Genomic DNA, 16,329 nt, shown 5'->3' with positions numbered 1-16,329 from the left:
TATGTACACACACTAATGGCTTGGCACTCTATCTCTCAGCAGGTCTGTGGGCTATCCTCAGTGCGCACCATCATAGCACATTATATAGTAAGCACACTCAGAGTAATGTGGCCATGTAGTCCAGAATTACACACAGACTCCAGACGGCCACGTCTTATCAGCCCATTACACTGTTGTGCTGTTGCAGTGCTTCCTGAGAGGCAGCCTGTTCAAACACAGCGGCATCCATATTACAGAGATGACACAGAAATTATTTCAGATTGCAGAGTGTCTATACACTGCGGGGCGGGAGCCTATAAAAGCCGCCGAAGGCAGTGAAGCAGGATGTAGCTGGAGAACATGCACACTCAGCAGCTTCAAAAGTAAAGCTCATACAAGGAGAAACATCAAAGTTATCCTTGCAAATAAATGTGCTTCTCGTTCTGATTTTCCAAATCTCTGTGGGGCTACAAAAGACAGTCTTTTTAGGGAAGCAATGTTATTGTTGTTTTTGCCCACATAATTGTATCATTATACCAGCTTCCTGTGATAAGGAAATGACTCTATTAGATCAAGCTGATGGACCGACTGGGCCGCTGTGAGCCTGTGTTTCACTGTATTTCTTTCTGTCTTTCCTCCTTTTGTCTCAGCTGAACTGAGATAACACATAACACCTCCCAAAATAGCTTTTATAGCCTTGGCTTGAAATAGCAAACCACAAAGATGCCAGCAGGTATGTTTTGTAAAAGGCTCCCAGGCCAACGGTCTGGGCAGGTAGCCAGTATCCAATCACTGAAGTCTATTAAGAAAAATAAATAAATAATAATTAAAAAAAAAAAAAAAAAAAAAAAAAAAAAAAAAACCTCACTTGTGTTTACCTCCAGATTTGGACACCATCAGCTGTCATTCACTAACAGTGATTTGAATTATCAGCCACTAGATGGCGCCATATCATCAGATAACAAAGAAAATGGGAGGTTGTGGGAATAGCGAGAAAGCAAGAGTTCAAACACACAAACACAAGAAAATTAGCTGTAACAACAACAACAACAACAAGAATGCATTGTTTTTACTGCCACATGTATATTTACATTGTATCAAAATTTCTAAGGATGTCAGCAGAACAGAAGAAAGAAAAAAAAAAGGGAAAACATTTCAAAGCTTTCATCAGACCTCATGGCTGACCACACAGAAAAAGTTTTGGTGCATTAAAAACTTCCATCACATCACTGTCACGCTTCTATTTTTATCCGGACTCCCAGGTGTCCCAGTCCATGACAGACCTCATCTACTGTAGCATATGGCAGGACAAAAGGTGGACTAGGCTGACACCAGGAGCCACAGCTAAGGTGGACACATTTGACATGAAATGTTCCACTTTTTCCATCACGCTGTCATTGTGCTCACAAATTATACAGCCTTAGGAAGACAGAGCCGTTTTTCTCTTGTTAACTGTGGGCAGGAAGTAACGTGTATCTGTTGGTGCAAATATTCCAGAAAGTTTTCTCTGTCAGTGACATTTGTGACATAATGAAAATCATTTTTTTTAAAAAATCTGCCTTCATATTAAGTGTTTTTTCTCATGATTACATCTAAACATCTCAACAAGTATTTGATACAATGCCCTAATTATGATATAGTTACTCACAAAGTATACAATAATAAAAAACAGCCTCACTACCAGCTCTGTGTGGCTGTATTATAGCCACACCGTCGCCTTGAACAGGTATGCAATTACATTCTTCTTTATCACTTTATTTATGTTTGGCAGGTATGTTTATCACTGTGGGCTGGCGGTGGTGAGAAGTTCAGTGGTTCAATCTCTGACCCCTCCAGTCTGCATGTCAAAGTGTCCTTGGGCAACATAATGAATACCAAATTGGTGTGTGTGTGTTTGTGTGTGTGTGTTTGTCAGTGGGGATAGATTCATCGTGGGGCGCTTTGGATAGAAAGCAGTGCATGATGAGAAAGTTGGCCCCCTCCACAGCAACCTATGCCATCAGTGTGTGAATGGGTAAATGGTGATGTGTTGTAAAGTGCTTTGAGTGGTCAGTAAACTAGAAAAGCATATAAACGCACTCCATTTAGATGAAATCCATTTCCCATGTTTACCGTCTTAGTGTAGTGTCTTAGCATTAGCTAATTAGCTCTAAGCACAACGTCCATGGGAGTTAGTTTTGCAGGCATTTGACCCTAAACAAAAGCAACTAAAACAAACTGAACGATGGTGTTATAAAAGTCAGGGGCTCACCAAAGTCCTCACAGTTCTCCCTGAGGGGGGCGCGTGTGTTTGTACAACGTTTGTTGGCATTGCATCCCATAGTTGTTGAGATATTTAAGTCTGAAATACGGACAGACAGACCAACTGACTGACCTTACTAGACTTAAAGGAGTCGAATAAATGTAAAAATAAGCAGCAATCAGCTCTTTAAGTTTTGTGCTTGTTAGGTTCTGATATCACTACATCAGTGAAACGTCAGGTGAGGTTCGGTGATGTGCTGGATCGACCGTCAGTGCTGTGCAGTGTTGACCTCTGCTGCCATATTGCTGTGTCACAATCAGGGTTAATTAACAATAGTGTCTCTGTGGTGAATCCTCTCCTGCTGCCTTTATGTGAACCCACACACACACACACACACACACACACACACACATTACATTTATAAGCCAAATCTCTTTAAGAACAAGATGTTAATGAGTTCTTGTTCTACCTCAAACTTAATCCTTAACACCACCATTATTATATACAGAACAGTACAAGATGACATATAACCCTGCATGTCTGTACACCCTGGAGGGAGGGAGTCTTAGCTGAAGATATTTTAGTCGGAAAGTGCAACAGACTTGACATATTTCTGCGATTGTAATTGAAAACGTTACTATTGTCTTTGTCTCTGTTATCTTGTGTTGTTTTAAGTTACTGACTCAAGAAGTGAACTATTCAGCATCATGAAAGTGGCCTCCGTAAGAGCTCAGTCATGCAATGCACTACTGTTTCAACAAACACTGCGTTACTTGAAATGTTCCATCATTTCATTGAGACTATGATGGTATGTTTTGAGACTGTACTTTGTGGGGAAGGTGTACTATGCTGCATTATACTTTAAGTGCTAATATCGGTTCACCTTATACATGTGGCAAAAAAAACTCTATCAAAAACGTGTTAAATCAGCTGTGCCTCAGTCACAATCATAACTTTCACGAAGGCAGTATTTATGACAGGACTGTTGTACTGAAATCCACTCCACTGTGCAGGGGTTATTATTGTTCTGGCCTCTCAGGGGATTTATTGTCTTATAAATCACCCCCTCTTGTTTATTGGCTGGGTTTTATAGCTTTTTCTGTATATTGATGTGTTTGCTTTGCATCCTTTAGGTTTAAATGTTTCCATAAATAAGGTTTATTACTATTCTGCCGCTCGTAGTTAGCTGTAGTTAACCTTTTTGTAACAACCCCTTCAGGCACCGTTCCATCGCAGCCCAAGTTTAACTGACATCCAGCGCTTGCCTGAATATTTCTATTTTTATTTTTGCAATATTCTGATAATAATACTTCCCTCTTCCATTAATGAGCAGTACACTACACAAGGACTATACTTTACTGTCTGAGGCTATGTGTTTTTTCCACTTTCATTTTTACTTTTACTCTTGTGGACTTTATGTGTGTTGTTTGCAAGATGAATTACTTTGTTACTTCCTGTTCATAGATTTCCCTCCATTGCGCGAGACACAGTCTAACTAATTTGACATTTAATCAATATTTGTTTGAATCCAGTTGCATGTACTGTATGAATGTGTAGCTCTTGTTTTCTGATTGTAATCACTATCATTGCATTTATCGTCCGGCAGTCAGCACAGTTTTCGACCCTTAAAAGAGCCAGCTGCTCTCTTCAAACTTTATGTTCTCGCTCCACAGCTGTGCACTGCAGGCATTGCCAGGGCAGCAGACCTCCAATGAGTTAAACTCCTACTGAAGCCATGATGAATGGTTGACTGAGTAAACTAAAACCTCCACTTGAAATCATCGGAATGAATGTAAAGAAACATTTTTAGGGAAAATATAAATATTGTTTATGGGATGAGAAAGAGTATTTATAAAAGCCACTGTGATTAGCCTCACAGCATTTTCATTAAACACCCCTGCACGCGACATATTTCTGCTTTTTATGAATGAGTACTTGTCACGTGCATACAGTATGATGAATGCTCGCGCTCAGCATGCGGGCAACTCCCTTTTTTGTCTCCATGGCAATGATAGTTTCCCAGTTTCCTTTGCGGTGTATCGCGCGTCAATTTTATTGCTGTCCAGGGGCGAGAAAATGAATTTGTGCGTGCGCGCTGCAGAAATTACATCTGAGAGCCAGTAACCCTTCTGTGGGGGAAGCACCAGCCTGTGTTAGTGATTTCACAAGCTCGACGTACGGAAATTGGATGTTTCATCTTGAGCACAATGTAATAAGCACCATGTAAGGTTCACGGACCCCTCCTGAGTCTGTAATCAGGCTACAAGCTGCAAGAGCCATGCAGAGAAAACATGCAGTTTACAACGTGCACCATCTATAAATGCAATTTTCTGGAGGATTTTTTACAGCTTATATTTTGGGACATACGTCCACCGGTTTTAAAGTAGTCCAATTTGTATGTCTGGTACCCTGGACTGTTGGGGACAATGGGAATAAGTGGCCAGCATTCTGATCTCAGCAAAGCTTCAGCAGATATTCCTTCATTTGTGCTGGCAATGAACGAATAAATTAATAAATAAATCAATAAAATTACATCCCTCCCTGTATCTGACTCGGGTTCATCATCACTCACCCTTGGCGGCATGGTCTTTATCCTCTTTGCTTTTCGTTTTTCCGCTCATGGAGCACTGCCGCTGCTGCTGCTTGTTGAATCAAACTTCAGGTGAGAGATGCAGGATTTTACTTTTTCATCCTCTTCAGCTTTTTTTTTTTTTTTTTTTCTTTCCCGTCTTCGCAAACGGCGGCCAGCAGTCCCTCCTGCTGGTCTGTCCCTCTCTGTGTCCCTCTGCGCTCCGTTTGAGAGCCTGTTGTGTGCCGGATGTCACCATAAACCAGCAGGAGCGCTCCCAGTCGTGCGCGCGCAAAAACGGCACTGGCTCGCGCACATTGAGAGACAAAGACAGATGACACGAAAGTGTGCGCACGCAAGGCGGTAAACTAAGGCTGAATCCCATTTCACCCCTTGGCCCTCCCCCTTGGCCCTACCCCTCCGTTTTGCGCGTTCACGTGGAGGGGTAGGGGTGTCCCAATTCCCATTATGACGGAGGGGTAGGGGGAAGTGGTAGGGCTATGTACCCCTCCAAATGGAGATTTTTCCGAGGCACACTCCAAACGGAGGGGTACGACAGATTTCCCAGAATGCCTTGCAAGACCGGCAAGATGGCTGCTTCCGCAACTAAAGAAGTCCACAAATGTAAGTATTTTCTCCATGAATAAAGTTTTAAAATGTACGAAATCCACTTTATTGTCTATTTTAACGTTGTTTCAATGTGTAGTGGTCATTTTCCTCGTAAAAAATCCCCCGAAAAAATCGATAGTAGCCGAGGCTTCAGTTACGTGGTTACCGTTGCCAGGCTGAATGCCACTAGCGGTGCTCTGTGGGCAGCCCTGATGAAAATCTCTCAACGATCCACCAGCATTCCCAGGCGTCGAAGGCGTCTCTTCTTTCATTCCTCCGACTAGCAGCAGACAACCGTAAAAAGATCCCAATAGCCCACGCAACAGAGATTACCACAGCAGCAGACGGCATGATTCCTCGAGATCTCCGGCAAACACTTGTCGCATCTGCCTACGTAAGAGGCAGCGGCGACTACTGATGACGTACGCGATTGTCGAAGGGGTGTCCCAATTCGGAGGGGTTGACTTTCGGCCCTACCCCTTGGCACTAGGTTTCAAGGGGCAAGGGACAAGGGGTAGGGCTAAGGGGTAGGGGTAGAAAAGAGAAATGGGATTCAGCCTTACTCTTCCATCTTTCCAATCAGACATCCTGTGCGTATATAATTAAAGACGCTTCTTTCCTATAAGGCTTCCTTTTTAGAGGGCTGTAACTCATAGCTTAATTAACGGCTGTAAATAGCTCAGGAATGGTTTATAGCTCAGTTTTGCAGCAGGTTGTGGTCGTTTTGTTCTTTAAGGAAGCACTCTACACCTCCTCCTCTTATTAACAAGGTGTTCGCATTTACAACCGCAGACTTAATGGATGTCATTAAAATATTTATTCCTCTGATAATATTAATACTTGCAGGTGAGTGTTCTCTGATGGCTCTTTAGAAAGCCTGAAATGAACAACCTCTGTTTATTAATGACTTTTTATGATCTATTTGTGTGATGGATTATTTGAAAATGAGGCACTGATGACTCATTAAGGTATTAATGAGTTACTAGTGGCTTGTATTGTTCATTATTGGCCTTCAAGAACACTGCAGTCATCTGCTGCTGGTTTATTGGAGGTTCCCAGCAACAGCTGAAAGAAAATTGGGGATGCCAATGTCGGCGTCAATTATGCCTCAGAGCTCTGGAACACACTACATAAAGATTTCAGGGAAGCCAGCTCACTAAATATTTTTACAAGAAACCATGTCTTCACTTTAGCTTTTAACTAGCTGTGACCGTCCTGATACACGCCTGCAACTTTTGCACTTTGCCTTGCACTTATACACTGCTGTACCTCTTTTAAAATGTTATTTTCCATCTTTCCATCTGCAATGTTAGAAGTGGCTCCAACCTGCTAATAGACTCTTAACTTATTAATAAAGGATTGCAGGTTCCTCACTTTAAGTCATCAGCTATTAAAAATGCCAATAGATAATTATTCAAGTTCTTCCAGTAATCTGTCCAATCTGCAGTTAAATTTTAAAAAGATGATAATTGTTAATTCTGTGAGTCTCTATCTAAATACTGAGGTAACATCTTCTTGTAGTAGGATGCACACTTCAGGTCTTACTGACTTAAACAAGGTCACCATATTCACAAGGTTGTCTTCAATCCGATAAACATAGATCCATCTGCAAACTCAGCAGTGTAACACTATGCAAATGAGGCAGTTTATTGATCATTTAATCAATTTGTGCTGGAAAATAGTTGGACACACTTAGATTTTATCCTGTGTCAGTGTGTTTCAGATTATCTGAAGTCTCTGTCAGCGTTTATATAAGACAGCTTCATGCTTATTATTGGGTGTAGTGTATTTCTCTTGAGGTAAAAATGGGATTGTAGCCTGTCACTGTTTTCTCTAAACAACACCCAACAAACCTCCTTCACACAGTCACTGTCATTCACTCACGAAACAACAGCACGATGTCCATGAAACTGACAATGACTTCATGTCCTGCAGGGACATCAATCACATCATACAACCCTGTTTCTAATAACAGTAAAATGTTAAATACCATCTTTTGTTCTTTTACATATCTGCTCAGCGTCAGACTCTCCTCTCCTCTCCTCTCCTCTCCTCTCCTCTGCCTGCAGCATCATTCAGCTCAAGTCCATTTGACAAGATCGTCCTAAAGGCTTCGTTTTGTTAGCATGCAATGTGAAGAAGTTGGGTCAGAGATAAATTTAGTTTCTTCTGTTAACCTACATCAGGCAGTTATATGGCACAACAGGACTGGCCTGCTGGAAGTAGCCCCAGTTTTGTTTGTTTCTGCGTCAGGAATTCATTTCAGAAGACCTAGTTTATGCAGATGTTTTAAGCAGAGTTGGAAGTTACCACTGTTACAGCTGTTATTTCTGCCGGAAGAAGGTGAGATTAAAGAGTTGTCCCACAGACAGGTTCTGTGTGTCCTGATTCGTCCTCTCAGGATGTAAGTGTGTGGCTGAATTGTCTTGTATATATGTAATTAGTTTTTAAGTCTCTCTTGCAAAAGAGATCTTGATCTTAATGAGACTTCTGTAATACTTAAAGCTTAACTAATTTCATCTTACACTGTTTGACAATTCCTATTGAGGTCCTGTACGTGCCGTCTTACACTTTGCAAATAAAGTGGTTTTGAATTGCTTAAAAATAAATAAATACTATATAAAAAATACGGGCATAATATTGAAAAAGTCACCTTTCCCCCTTGCACTGAAGATTTTTAATCAGTGAAGTGCAGCAATGATGTCACTGTGTTTTATTGAAGACTTATGTTCCCTAACTGACGACCGCAGCTTACAGGGTCGTGCTGTTTGCAAATCTTACTCACAGCATTGATTGCATTGTCTCATATGACAAGTTTCTGTGACTGTTGTGTAACGCCTCTGTGACGTCAAGTCATAGTGGTTCTTTGACTGCAGCTACTAACTGAACCAGCAGACCAAAGCACAGCTGGCTCGCTGCCAAAGCCTCCCCTGAAGGATTACTGTTCTGGGACCAGCTGCTCTATTAGTGCCACATATGTGCTCCTGTTCCCGTCAGAATTCATGCAAACAGACAGGGCCCTCATTGGAAATTTACTTGTAAAATTACATTTCAAATTTAATTCTTTTTTTTTTTTTTTTTTTTCCATTCGGTAACTATCAACTTTTATTGTCCTCTTTTGTGTAACAGGCGCGTTACGTTAATCAAATCATACCAAGTCGGATAATGAGAGGTGTGGCATAGGAGAGGTATTTAATTAAACTGCCTCTGGAATATGTTCTTGTCATTGGTGAAATACCCCTCATTATGTATTCAACTCCAAATTAACAGTGTAGGAGCTCATTTAGAAAAACCCTGACAAATCCTCGGGGATACAAGTCACCTGCCAGTAAAAATAATTCCTCTGCTTTGTGAACTGATCTGAGGTCAGCTACACAACTCTCAGTGTTGGTGAGGGGGCAGGAATGACAGACATTGACCTCATGAGTCACACACTGGCGGCAAAACAGCTGTATGATTAAACTGGGAAGGAGAGAGGACACGTCTGTATTGATTGATGACAGGGTGACATGAAAAAATTGACTTGATCCCAGCCCTGCGTCCAGAGCCCAGAGTCCTCATCACTGCATCGTCATCCATTCTTCTGACTCAACTCGCTGAGGAGTTAACACCCAAACCTCCAAGATAATATTCTGTGAAGATACACCGCACCACACACAATACTGACTGAGAAATGAATAGAAATCTTCATCTGATTAATTGTGGGTGACTAAACTTCCCATATTTTGTTGTTGGCTGTGATTGGAGCCATGATTTGTAGAACATTCACTATATTGCAAGCTTTTTAATGCATGTTTTTACCTCAAATAGTTTTTCCTCACCAGTTGCAGCCTGTTCACAATAAAGACAGTTAGATTATATAAAGGCTGATGTAATCGACTTCCAGGCAAAAATACTAGATTTACTTAAATTTGATCAGCAGTCATGTAACAGTACACAGTCTGGACTGGATTCTGTACACTGGGGACAAGCTCTGTCCACCAGCACGCCTGCTCTGGTATTAACCCACTTTGCTTTCCTCTCTGTGTACATTTACGTCTCAGATGCTTGACGTCATTGACTGCCGAGCTGCCGTTGACGGCACGGACAGATCTGGTCCCACAGGACACTAATCAACAGGGAGTGATTTAATCATAATTGTTAGCAAAGGGGCGGCGATCGGGCTAATTGTTCAAATTCCCAGGCTATTTTTCTTTCCGCTGTCTATAGTTTGCAAGGGGGATGAATTTAATGATTGCATAAGCTGCGTTAAAAAGAGGGATGCAGCTCCCCCTCACCCCATTTAAATCATCCTCAGCCAATAAGTCAACACAAGGCCGCTGCTGCCAAGGAGCTGCTGGCTCAAGGCCAGCCGACCTGGCTGTCAGTCACAGTGATTTGTCCGCAGCCACACCCTGTGTAACTCAGTTTAATCAAACAGCCGTCAATACCCAAGATCAAGCATGGAGTCCAGGTGTTCTCTACTTCAGTGTGTAAATTGCGGCACTTTTTAATGTATTTTCTGGTGTTTCTAAATGACTTTAAGCTGATTTGCCTGCCTGGATTTACAGCAGCATTTGTCCACTCAAATGGTGATACAATTTAAAGTCTGCACACATTGTGTGTGTGTGGGGGGGGGGGGGGGGACTTGAGCAAATTTTGACTGGTTTTCACTTCTTCAAAAGGCTGTTTGAGGATTAAGACTTGAATTAACAGTGAAAACAAGCTTTTGTACATTTTGCTAGACAGCTGCAACTGTTGCCACAAGCGATAAGTAGGGTAAAATGGTAACTAAGCATTGTCTAACTCTACCATAAATACAGATTAGTCAGAAAAATCACTTGTTACACAACAATATCCATTTAGTTTTGCTAGCATTAGCCACCAAAGCTACTGGTCATACCAAATCAAATAAGAAGAGAAAAAACCTGAGTGTATTAAATCATGAAAGTATGCCATTTGTTGCTAATAAATTTAGCTTTTTGATTGTAAAAGGAATTTTATTTGTTACATCCTCTCTGAAACTCTTTAAGATCAGAATTAGATTCAGGTTAAAACTAAGTAGGCTCAAGTTTGGGCCAGCGTATATGAAGTCAGTGAGAGTCCAAGCATCTGTGTTTTGTGTGAGCAGTTATGGTTATGGTTAAATTAAATGAACGTAAGTCTATGTAATGTCCTCAAAAATGACTGAAACACAACTCTGTGTGAGTGTGTGTACGTGCATGCATGTGTGTTTACTCCATTTGAAACATCACGTAAGCCATGCTGGAAAAGCTGCTTATCAGACAAGACTCATCATGATAAACAACATGGTTAACAGCTGGTAATGTCATCAAATACACACACACACACACACACACACACACACACACACACACACAAAACTATGTCCAGAAATGTACTTCTTTCTCATCAGTCAATATTTGCTCTTGCTCAATTTCAATCTGACATGACTGAATAAATTCATCTGCTTTTCAAGTTTTATACTTCTCTCTCTTTCTTGTACACACACACACATCCAAAATCCCCCAAACTCTCTTCCTGTCCTTACTCTCTCTCTCACACACATACACACACACACACACACACACACACATATACAAATGTGAACACACACACACTCTACCTCCCAGGTGAGTAAACAGTGTGCGGCTGTACTTTGGAGTGGTGGATCTGTCTCTCGAGCACTGACTTCAGGCTTTGACTCTAAAGCCCAAAGCAGACAGAGAACTGACAACGACAAGATGGCCAGAGTTTGTTTACTGGCTTTCATTGCTGGTTTGCTGCTGGAGGTGTATGGACTGCCCGCTGAAATCCCAGAGGAAAACAAAGGTAAACGGCAGGAGCAGGGAATGGATTGAGAAGGCAGCCAAAGGTCAGAGATGTGAAAATATAGGAAAAGGCTGGTGGTCAGGTTGGTTGACCATCGGATCATTTTAAAGGCCTGATCTCTCACCTCAAAGTCTTAAAGTGACATCTCTCAAAAATCTACACTTGATCACAGGACTAGAAATTTTGATCAGAGGTGGAAACAAAGACAGGGACCAGTCCTACAACATAACCCATTTATCTGCCACCTGTCTACATGGTGACGATGTTGTTTATTCAAAGTATGGCAAAGTGTGTCGCTTTGAGCTTCGTGGAATAAGATAGAAGTAATGCTGCTGATCTCAGCTGAGTCAGTTGGTTGCAATCTGCAACCTCACCACAAGATGCCACTAAATGATTTGGTCAGCCAGGTAGAGATGCACGACTTTAAAACCTTTAGCTCCTGATTCCCACAATTTGTGAATAAATGACTGTAGATTATCATAGAAATCAGAAACAAAGATGCTCCATATACTTTAAAACTTGTCTCAGAATCAACAAGATTTTCAGTTTTCTTCCAAGTAAATCAAGTTATAGTCATCTGCACACCCATCGGTGCGTTGCAAACAGGTATTGCTAATAGGTAATTCTGCATACTTATAATGTTGCCTATCTGCCAAAATGGAAATAAGCACTAACAGGGCTGAAGTTGTAGGCCACAGCATTGCTGGAGAATAATGTCAGACATGTTCCAGTAATTTCTCACCTTTCTCCTCTGCTACCTTTTCAGGAGCTGTATTTGTGTCCCAGCAGACGGCAACCACGGTGCTGCTTCGCAAGCGCAGGTACAACAGCGGCCATCTTGAAGAAGTTCTTTACAAAGACAACCTGGAGCGGGAGTGTAGAGAGGAGATCTGCACAATGGAGGAGGCCAGGGAGGTGTTTGAGAATGACGAGAAAACGGTAGGTTGCACACACACGAGTGAACCGTTCTCCTACTATAAGAAAGTGTGTATCATAGCTGAGCTCTGAGTTTCCTCGTTAACATCCATGTTTGTCTTTCAGATGGAATTCTGGGCCGGCTATCTCGGTAAGACAAGTAAAAGACAAGTTCTCACAGAATTTAAAGCACACCATCACCTCTTAACCTGTGCGTGTATGTTTCATACTTGTGTGTAGATGGTGACCAGTGTAAGCCACCGCCCTGCCAAAATGGAGGTGTGTGTGAGGACGGAATGAGCGCATATGTTTGCTGGTGCAAGCCAGACTTCAGCGGCAAAAACTGTGAGATCGGTGAGTGTGACAGGCTGGATGTGACAAACTCAGACATTTCACTATCCCCTGCCAAAGAGGTTGTGTTTTCTGTTCAGTTTGCTTAAAAATTCTGGCCCAATTTTCACTGAACTTGGTGGACTGGTTTAGCGTTGGCAAAGGAAGAACACATTAAAACTTGAAGTAGATCCAAATCACGGATCAATTGACTTTCGTTAACATTTTGAGATATGGCATTTGTCCCAGGCAGAATAAACTCATACATCTTAAAAGCCAGTAGATGGTAGAGAAGTCCAGCAGTGACAAAAAATAGCCAACTGTAGAAATAATGGCTCATTGTGGAGCGTTCAGGGACAGTGATTTCATGGGATAACTGGTACAACTGTAACAACGGTGTGACTGCAAACATAAATACACACATATCATTCTACAAAATATCCTCAACTTCCTCACATCCAGATGTGAAATTGTCAGCAATAAACTCAACCCGAGATATGAAGGAAAATGTTCAAACTCTGCTGAGATGCTGAGGCTTCGGGCACAACCACATCTTGACATAATTCCTTCTTAAGAATGGATTAGTGGCCTTGGCGGAGGTCTGCGCTCTCTGGTGCCCTTCTAGTTTAAGCATGTCATCAGTGTGAGTGCTAACATGCAACATAGATATATTCTGCTTTCCCGCCTTTATCCAGAGGTGTCCAAGCAGTGTTCAGTCAACAACGGTGGATGTTCACATTTCTGCGTGATGCAGGCGGAGCAAGTCGTGTGCCACTGTGCAGCCGGGTACCAGCTTGGACCAGACAGGAAGGCCTGTGTGCCAACAGGTAAAACAAAATGATGGAACCATACACAGCATTAAGGGATTGTTCGGGTGTTGTTTTTATATTTAAAAATTAATTTTTTACTGTCAACACGGCCCAAATGTATATACTTTACACTCTAAACGCTGCACTACAGACATTACCTCTGCTCAAATGGGAACAGTCATAGAACCCCATTGTGCAAATATGGATGCTGGACTGCACCCGTCTCATCCTCTACACCCACATTTGACACCACGGTGACTTTTTATTTGCTCAAATTAAGTCCTGATGCCATCTACTGTACATAAACGCCCTCTGCCATAGATAAGAGATTGAGAGTGATATACAGGCCATCTTTTAAACAGCAATAAGACAGAAAGCTGAACTCATCATGTTACATTTCTCATCCCCCTGGTACCCATTAAGGGATCGCAGCTTGGCTCATAAACTGTGCGTCGCACTTTATAGCTGTCAAATAAAGAACATAATACATGGGTACTGTAAGACTCCAGCCAGAGAACCACCCAGAACCAGCACCGCTGCAGCTGCTACATTATACACATTAGAATGGAAGTATTCAGATTCTTGATTAACTAAAAGCACTAACAGTACTGTGAAAATACTCTGTTACAACTAAAACTCCTGCTCTGAATACTTTACTTCACTAAAAGTATGTAAGTATGATCAGAAAATGTACTCTGTTTTGCCTGTATTTCTACCCTCAGAACAATTCAGCTGTGGTCGTGTGAGCTCGGCCTCCACCTCCTCCACCTCCGACACCAGATCCATATTAAACGTTCGGTCAGCAACACACACCTCTTCCGGCGACGCCCTGCAGGATGACTACTCTGACTACAATATGACACTGTATGATTACTTCGGCTTCCTTAATGATTCAGACCCCTCCAAAGCCTCGGTGGCCTCTGCAGTTCGTTCAGTGAGGTCGGCTCCCAGCGAGGAGCCATTCAGCGCCACCGAAACGCCCACAGAGACAAAGCAGCAGTCCTTCTGGTCTTTCTTCCCCACGCTACCCACCATCACAGAGCAGGACAACTCTGACCAGAGGATTGTGGGAGGCGACGAGGCCACCCCTGGAGAGATACCTTGGCAGGTAGTGTGGGATGCAGACTGGAGAGATGGGACGAGTTGAAGGCAAATGGGATGCAGTTAGGAATCACCCAAGCGGAGAACACCTAAGAAAAGATGATACCATGTTGCATTATGGGACATGTAGGATGCAGGGAGTTTGGGGCCTGTGCAAGAAAAAAAGATCAAGCTGTGGGATCATCATTTTGTGCTCATTAAAGTATTCATGTGTGTGTTTGCAGGTGGCCCTGATGTCTCAATCAGCCACCCTTCAAAGTGCGGAGCCTTTCTGTGGAGGATCTCTGCTCAGTGAATCATGGGTCATCACCGCTGCCCATTGTCTGGCACAGGCCAAAATCGCTAAACAAGGTTTCTTCGTTAGAGTGGGTAAGAAAAACTAATGTTTTCTATACGCTCACATTCTACATCTCTGATCTGTATCTCTAAAGTACAGACACCCTGGTCATAATCATTGCATGATGTTATGTTTGTCTTAACGGACCATGTCAGTCATTTGCATGTTTTATCCCAGAAGCTGCAAATCACAGCTGATGATTTCCCAGAGCACAACTTCCCTATCCTCCAGGCAGCCGTTACAATTCATGTATAAAAAAACAACTTGCAGATACTTGACAGATGCTTGAGATAGATAATCCAGCAGTGAAAATCTGCTTTTATCAAAGCTTTTTATCACTGTTTGGTAATGCAGTTGCCAGCTGGGACTGTTCTGAAACCTGTTTGTTGTTGGTGAATTCCTGGAAGCTCTGACATTTGAGATTTAAGAGCCAGCTCCCCAAAGCATTTCATTCATCAGCGATGTTCCTGTGAGACCAAGCATATAACGTCATATTTATATTTCAGTTGGGTCATAAATCATTTATTTTTAATCTTTATATTGCGTCATCCCTTAAACCAAAAGAGTATTTTTTAGCCCAGCACAATCGTTATTTATCATATTCCCATTAGGACATGTACGACCTGATAATGTATGTCACTGTACTGAGAATTTATCCAAAATGAGCTGATCTTGAAGCTGAGGACCTTGGCAAGGTTTCCCAGAAATGGCTGTGTGTGTTGACAGTTTTTTTAATCTTGCATATACTGTTAAAGTGTTGGTGAAATCATCAATATACATGTAATCTTCATGAGTGGCAGCACTTTGTTGGCTGTGCGTTTCCCCACAATTTTATGTTGCCTGCTTTAATCATGTAAATTAAACTTTGACTCCAGAAGCTGCTGGACACATCACACACATTTCATGGCACAGACAGTCATATGTTGTATGTAAATCTGTACTTCTAGGTGAACACGATGTGAATGAGGTGGAGGGTCACGAGCGAGACCACTTGGTGGCAGAGCAGCATCTCCACCACATGTACGATCACAGGAGGTCACCGTATAACCATGATATTGCACTACTGAAGCTTGCCAATCCAGTGGAGCTGTCCAACCAACGGCGTCCCATCTGCCTGGGCCCCAAAGACTTCACAGAGAACCTACTGAGGGAGTCCAGCAGCTCTCTGGTGAGCGGCTGGGGACGATTAAAGTTCCTTGGCCGCCAGGCCTCGAAGCTTCAGAAGCTGGAGGTCCCCTACGTGGACCGCACGGCTTGTAAACAGAGCAGCCGGGACCACGTCACACGCTTTATGTTCTGTGCTGGCTTCCAAAATGAACAGAAGGACTCATGCCAGGGGGACAGTGGAGGGCCACATGCCACCAATTACAAAGGCACTTGGTTCCTGACAGGCATCGTCAGCTGGGGGGAAGAGTGTGCCAAGGACGGGAAGTTCGGCATCTACACTCGGGTCTCACGGTACTACCCGTGGATCAGTCAGACAACAGGGATCCGAATTAACTAACTGACAAACGGAGTCATGTGCAGGGATTTGTTTGGTTTAGAGGAAGTTTTTCCTCTACTGAATCCAGCGAGATTCAGTCACTCATGTTCATTTGATTCTATAATAAAATGTCATTAAAATATC

At 42.5% G+C, this 16,329-nt stretch overlaps 2 protein-coding genes across 2 annotated transcripts in view; one reads left to right on the top strand and one right to left on the bottom strand.

Annotated features, from left to right (window-relative positions):
- The window catches only part of fgf13b (fibroblast growth factor 13b), a 19,386-nt gene extending 14,367 nt beyond the window's left edge, over positions 1 to 5,019 (bottom strand). Inside the window, exon 1 of the mRNA XM_076750416.1 lies at positions 4,794 to 5,019. Coding sequence (XP_076606531.1) covers positions 4,794 to 4,842 — 49 coding nt within the window. The 5' untranslated portion in view covers positions 4,843 to 5,019. The remainder of the gene's footprint in view (positions 1 to 4,793) is intronic.
- Positions 1 to 16,329, top strand: part of f9b (coagulation factor IXb) — a 20,348-nt gene extending 4,019 nt beyond the window's left edge. Inside the window, exons 2-8 of the mRNA XM_076750414.1 lie at positions 11,977 to 12,149; positions 12,252 to 12,276; positions 12,366 to 12,479; positions 13,151 to 13,282; positions 13,987 to 14,372; positions 14,590 to 14,734; positions 15,650 to 16,329. Of these exons, the coding sequence (XP_076606529.1) occupies positions 11,977 to 12,149; positions 12,252 to 12,276; positions 12,366 to 12,479; positions 13,151 to 13,282; positions 13,987 to 14,372; positions 14,590 to 14,734; positions 15,650 to 16,206 (1,532 nt within the window). The 3' untranslated portion in view covers positions 16,207 to 16,329. The remainder of the gene's footprint in view (positions 1 to 11,976; positions 12,150 to 12,251; positions 12,277 to 12,365; positions 12,480 to 13,150; positions 13,283 to 13,986; positions 14,373 to 14,589; positions 14,735 to 15,649) is intronic.

The sequence above is a fragment of the Chaetodon auriga genome, chromosome 15, assembly GCF_051107435.1.
Source record: "Chaetodon auriga isolate fChaAug3 chromosome 15, fChaAug3.hap1, whole genome shotgun sequence".
Lineage (NCBI taxonomy): Eukaryota > Metazoa > Chordata > Actinopteri > Chaetodontiformes > Chaetodontidae > Chaetodon > Chaetodon auriga.
This window is presented reverse-complemented; position numbering and strand designations above follow the sequence as displayed.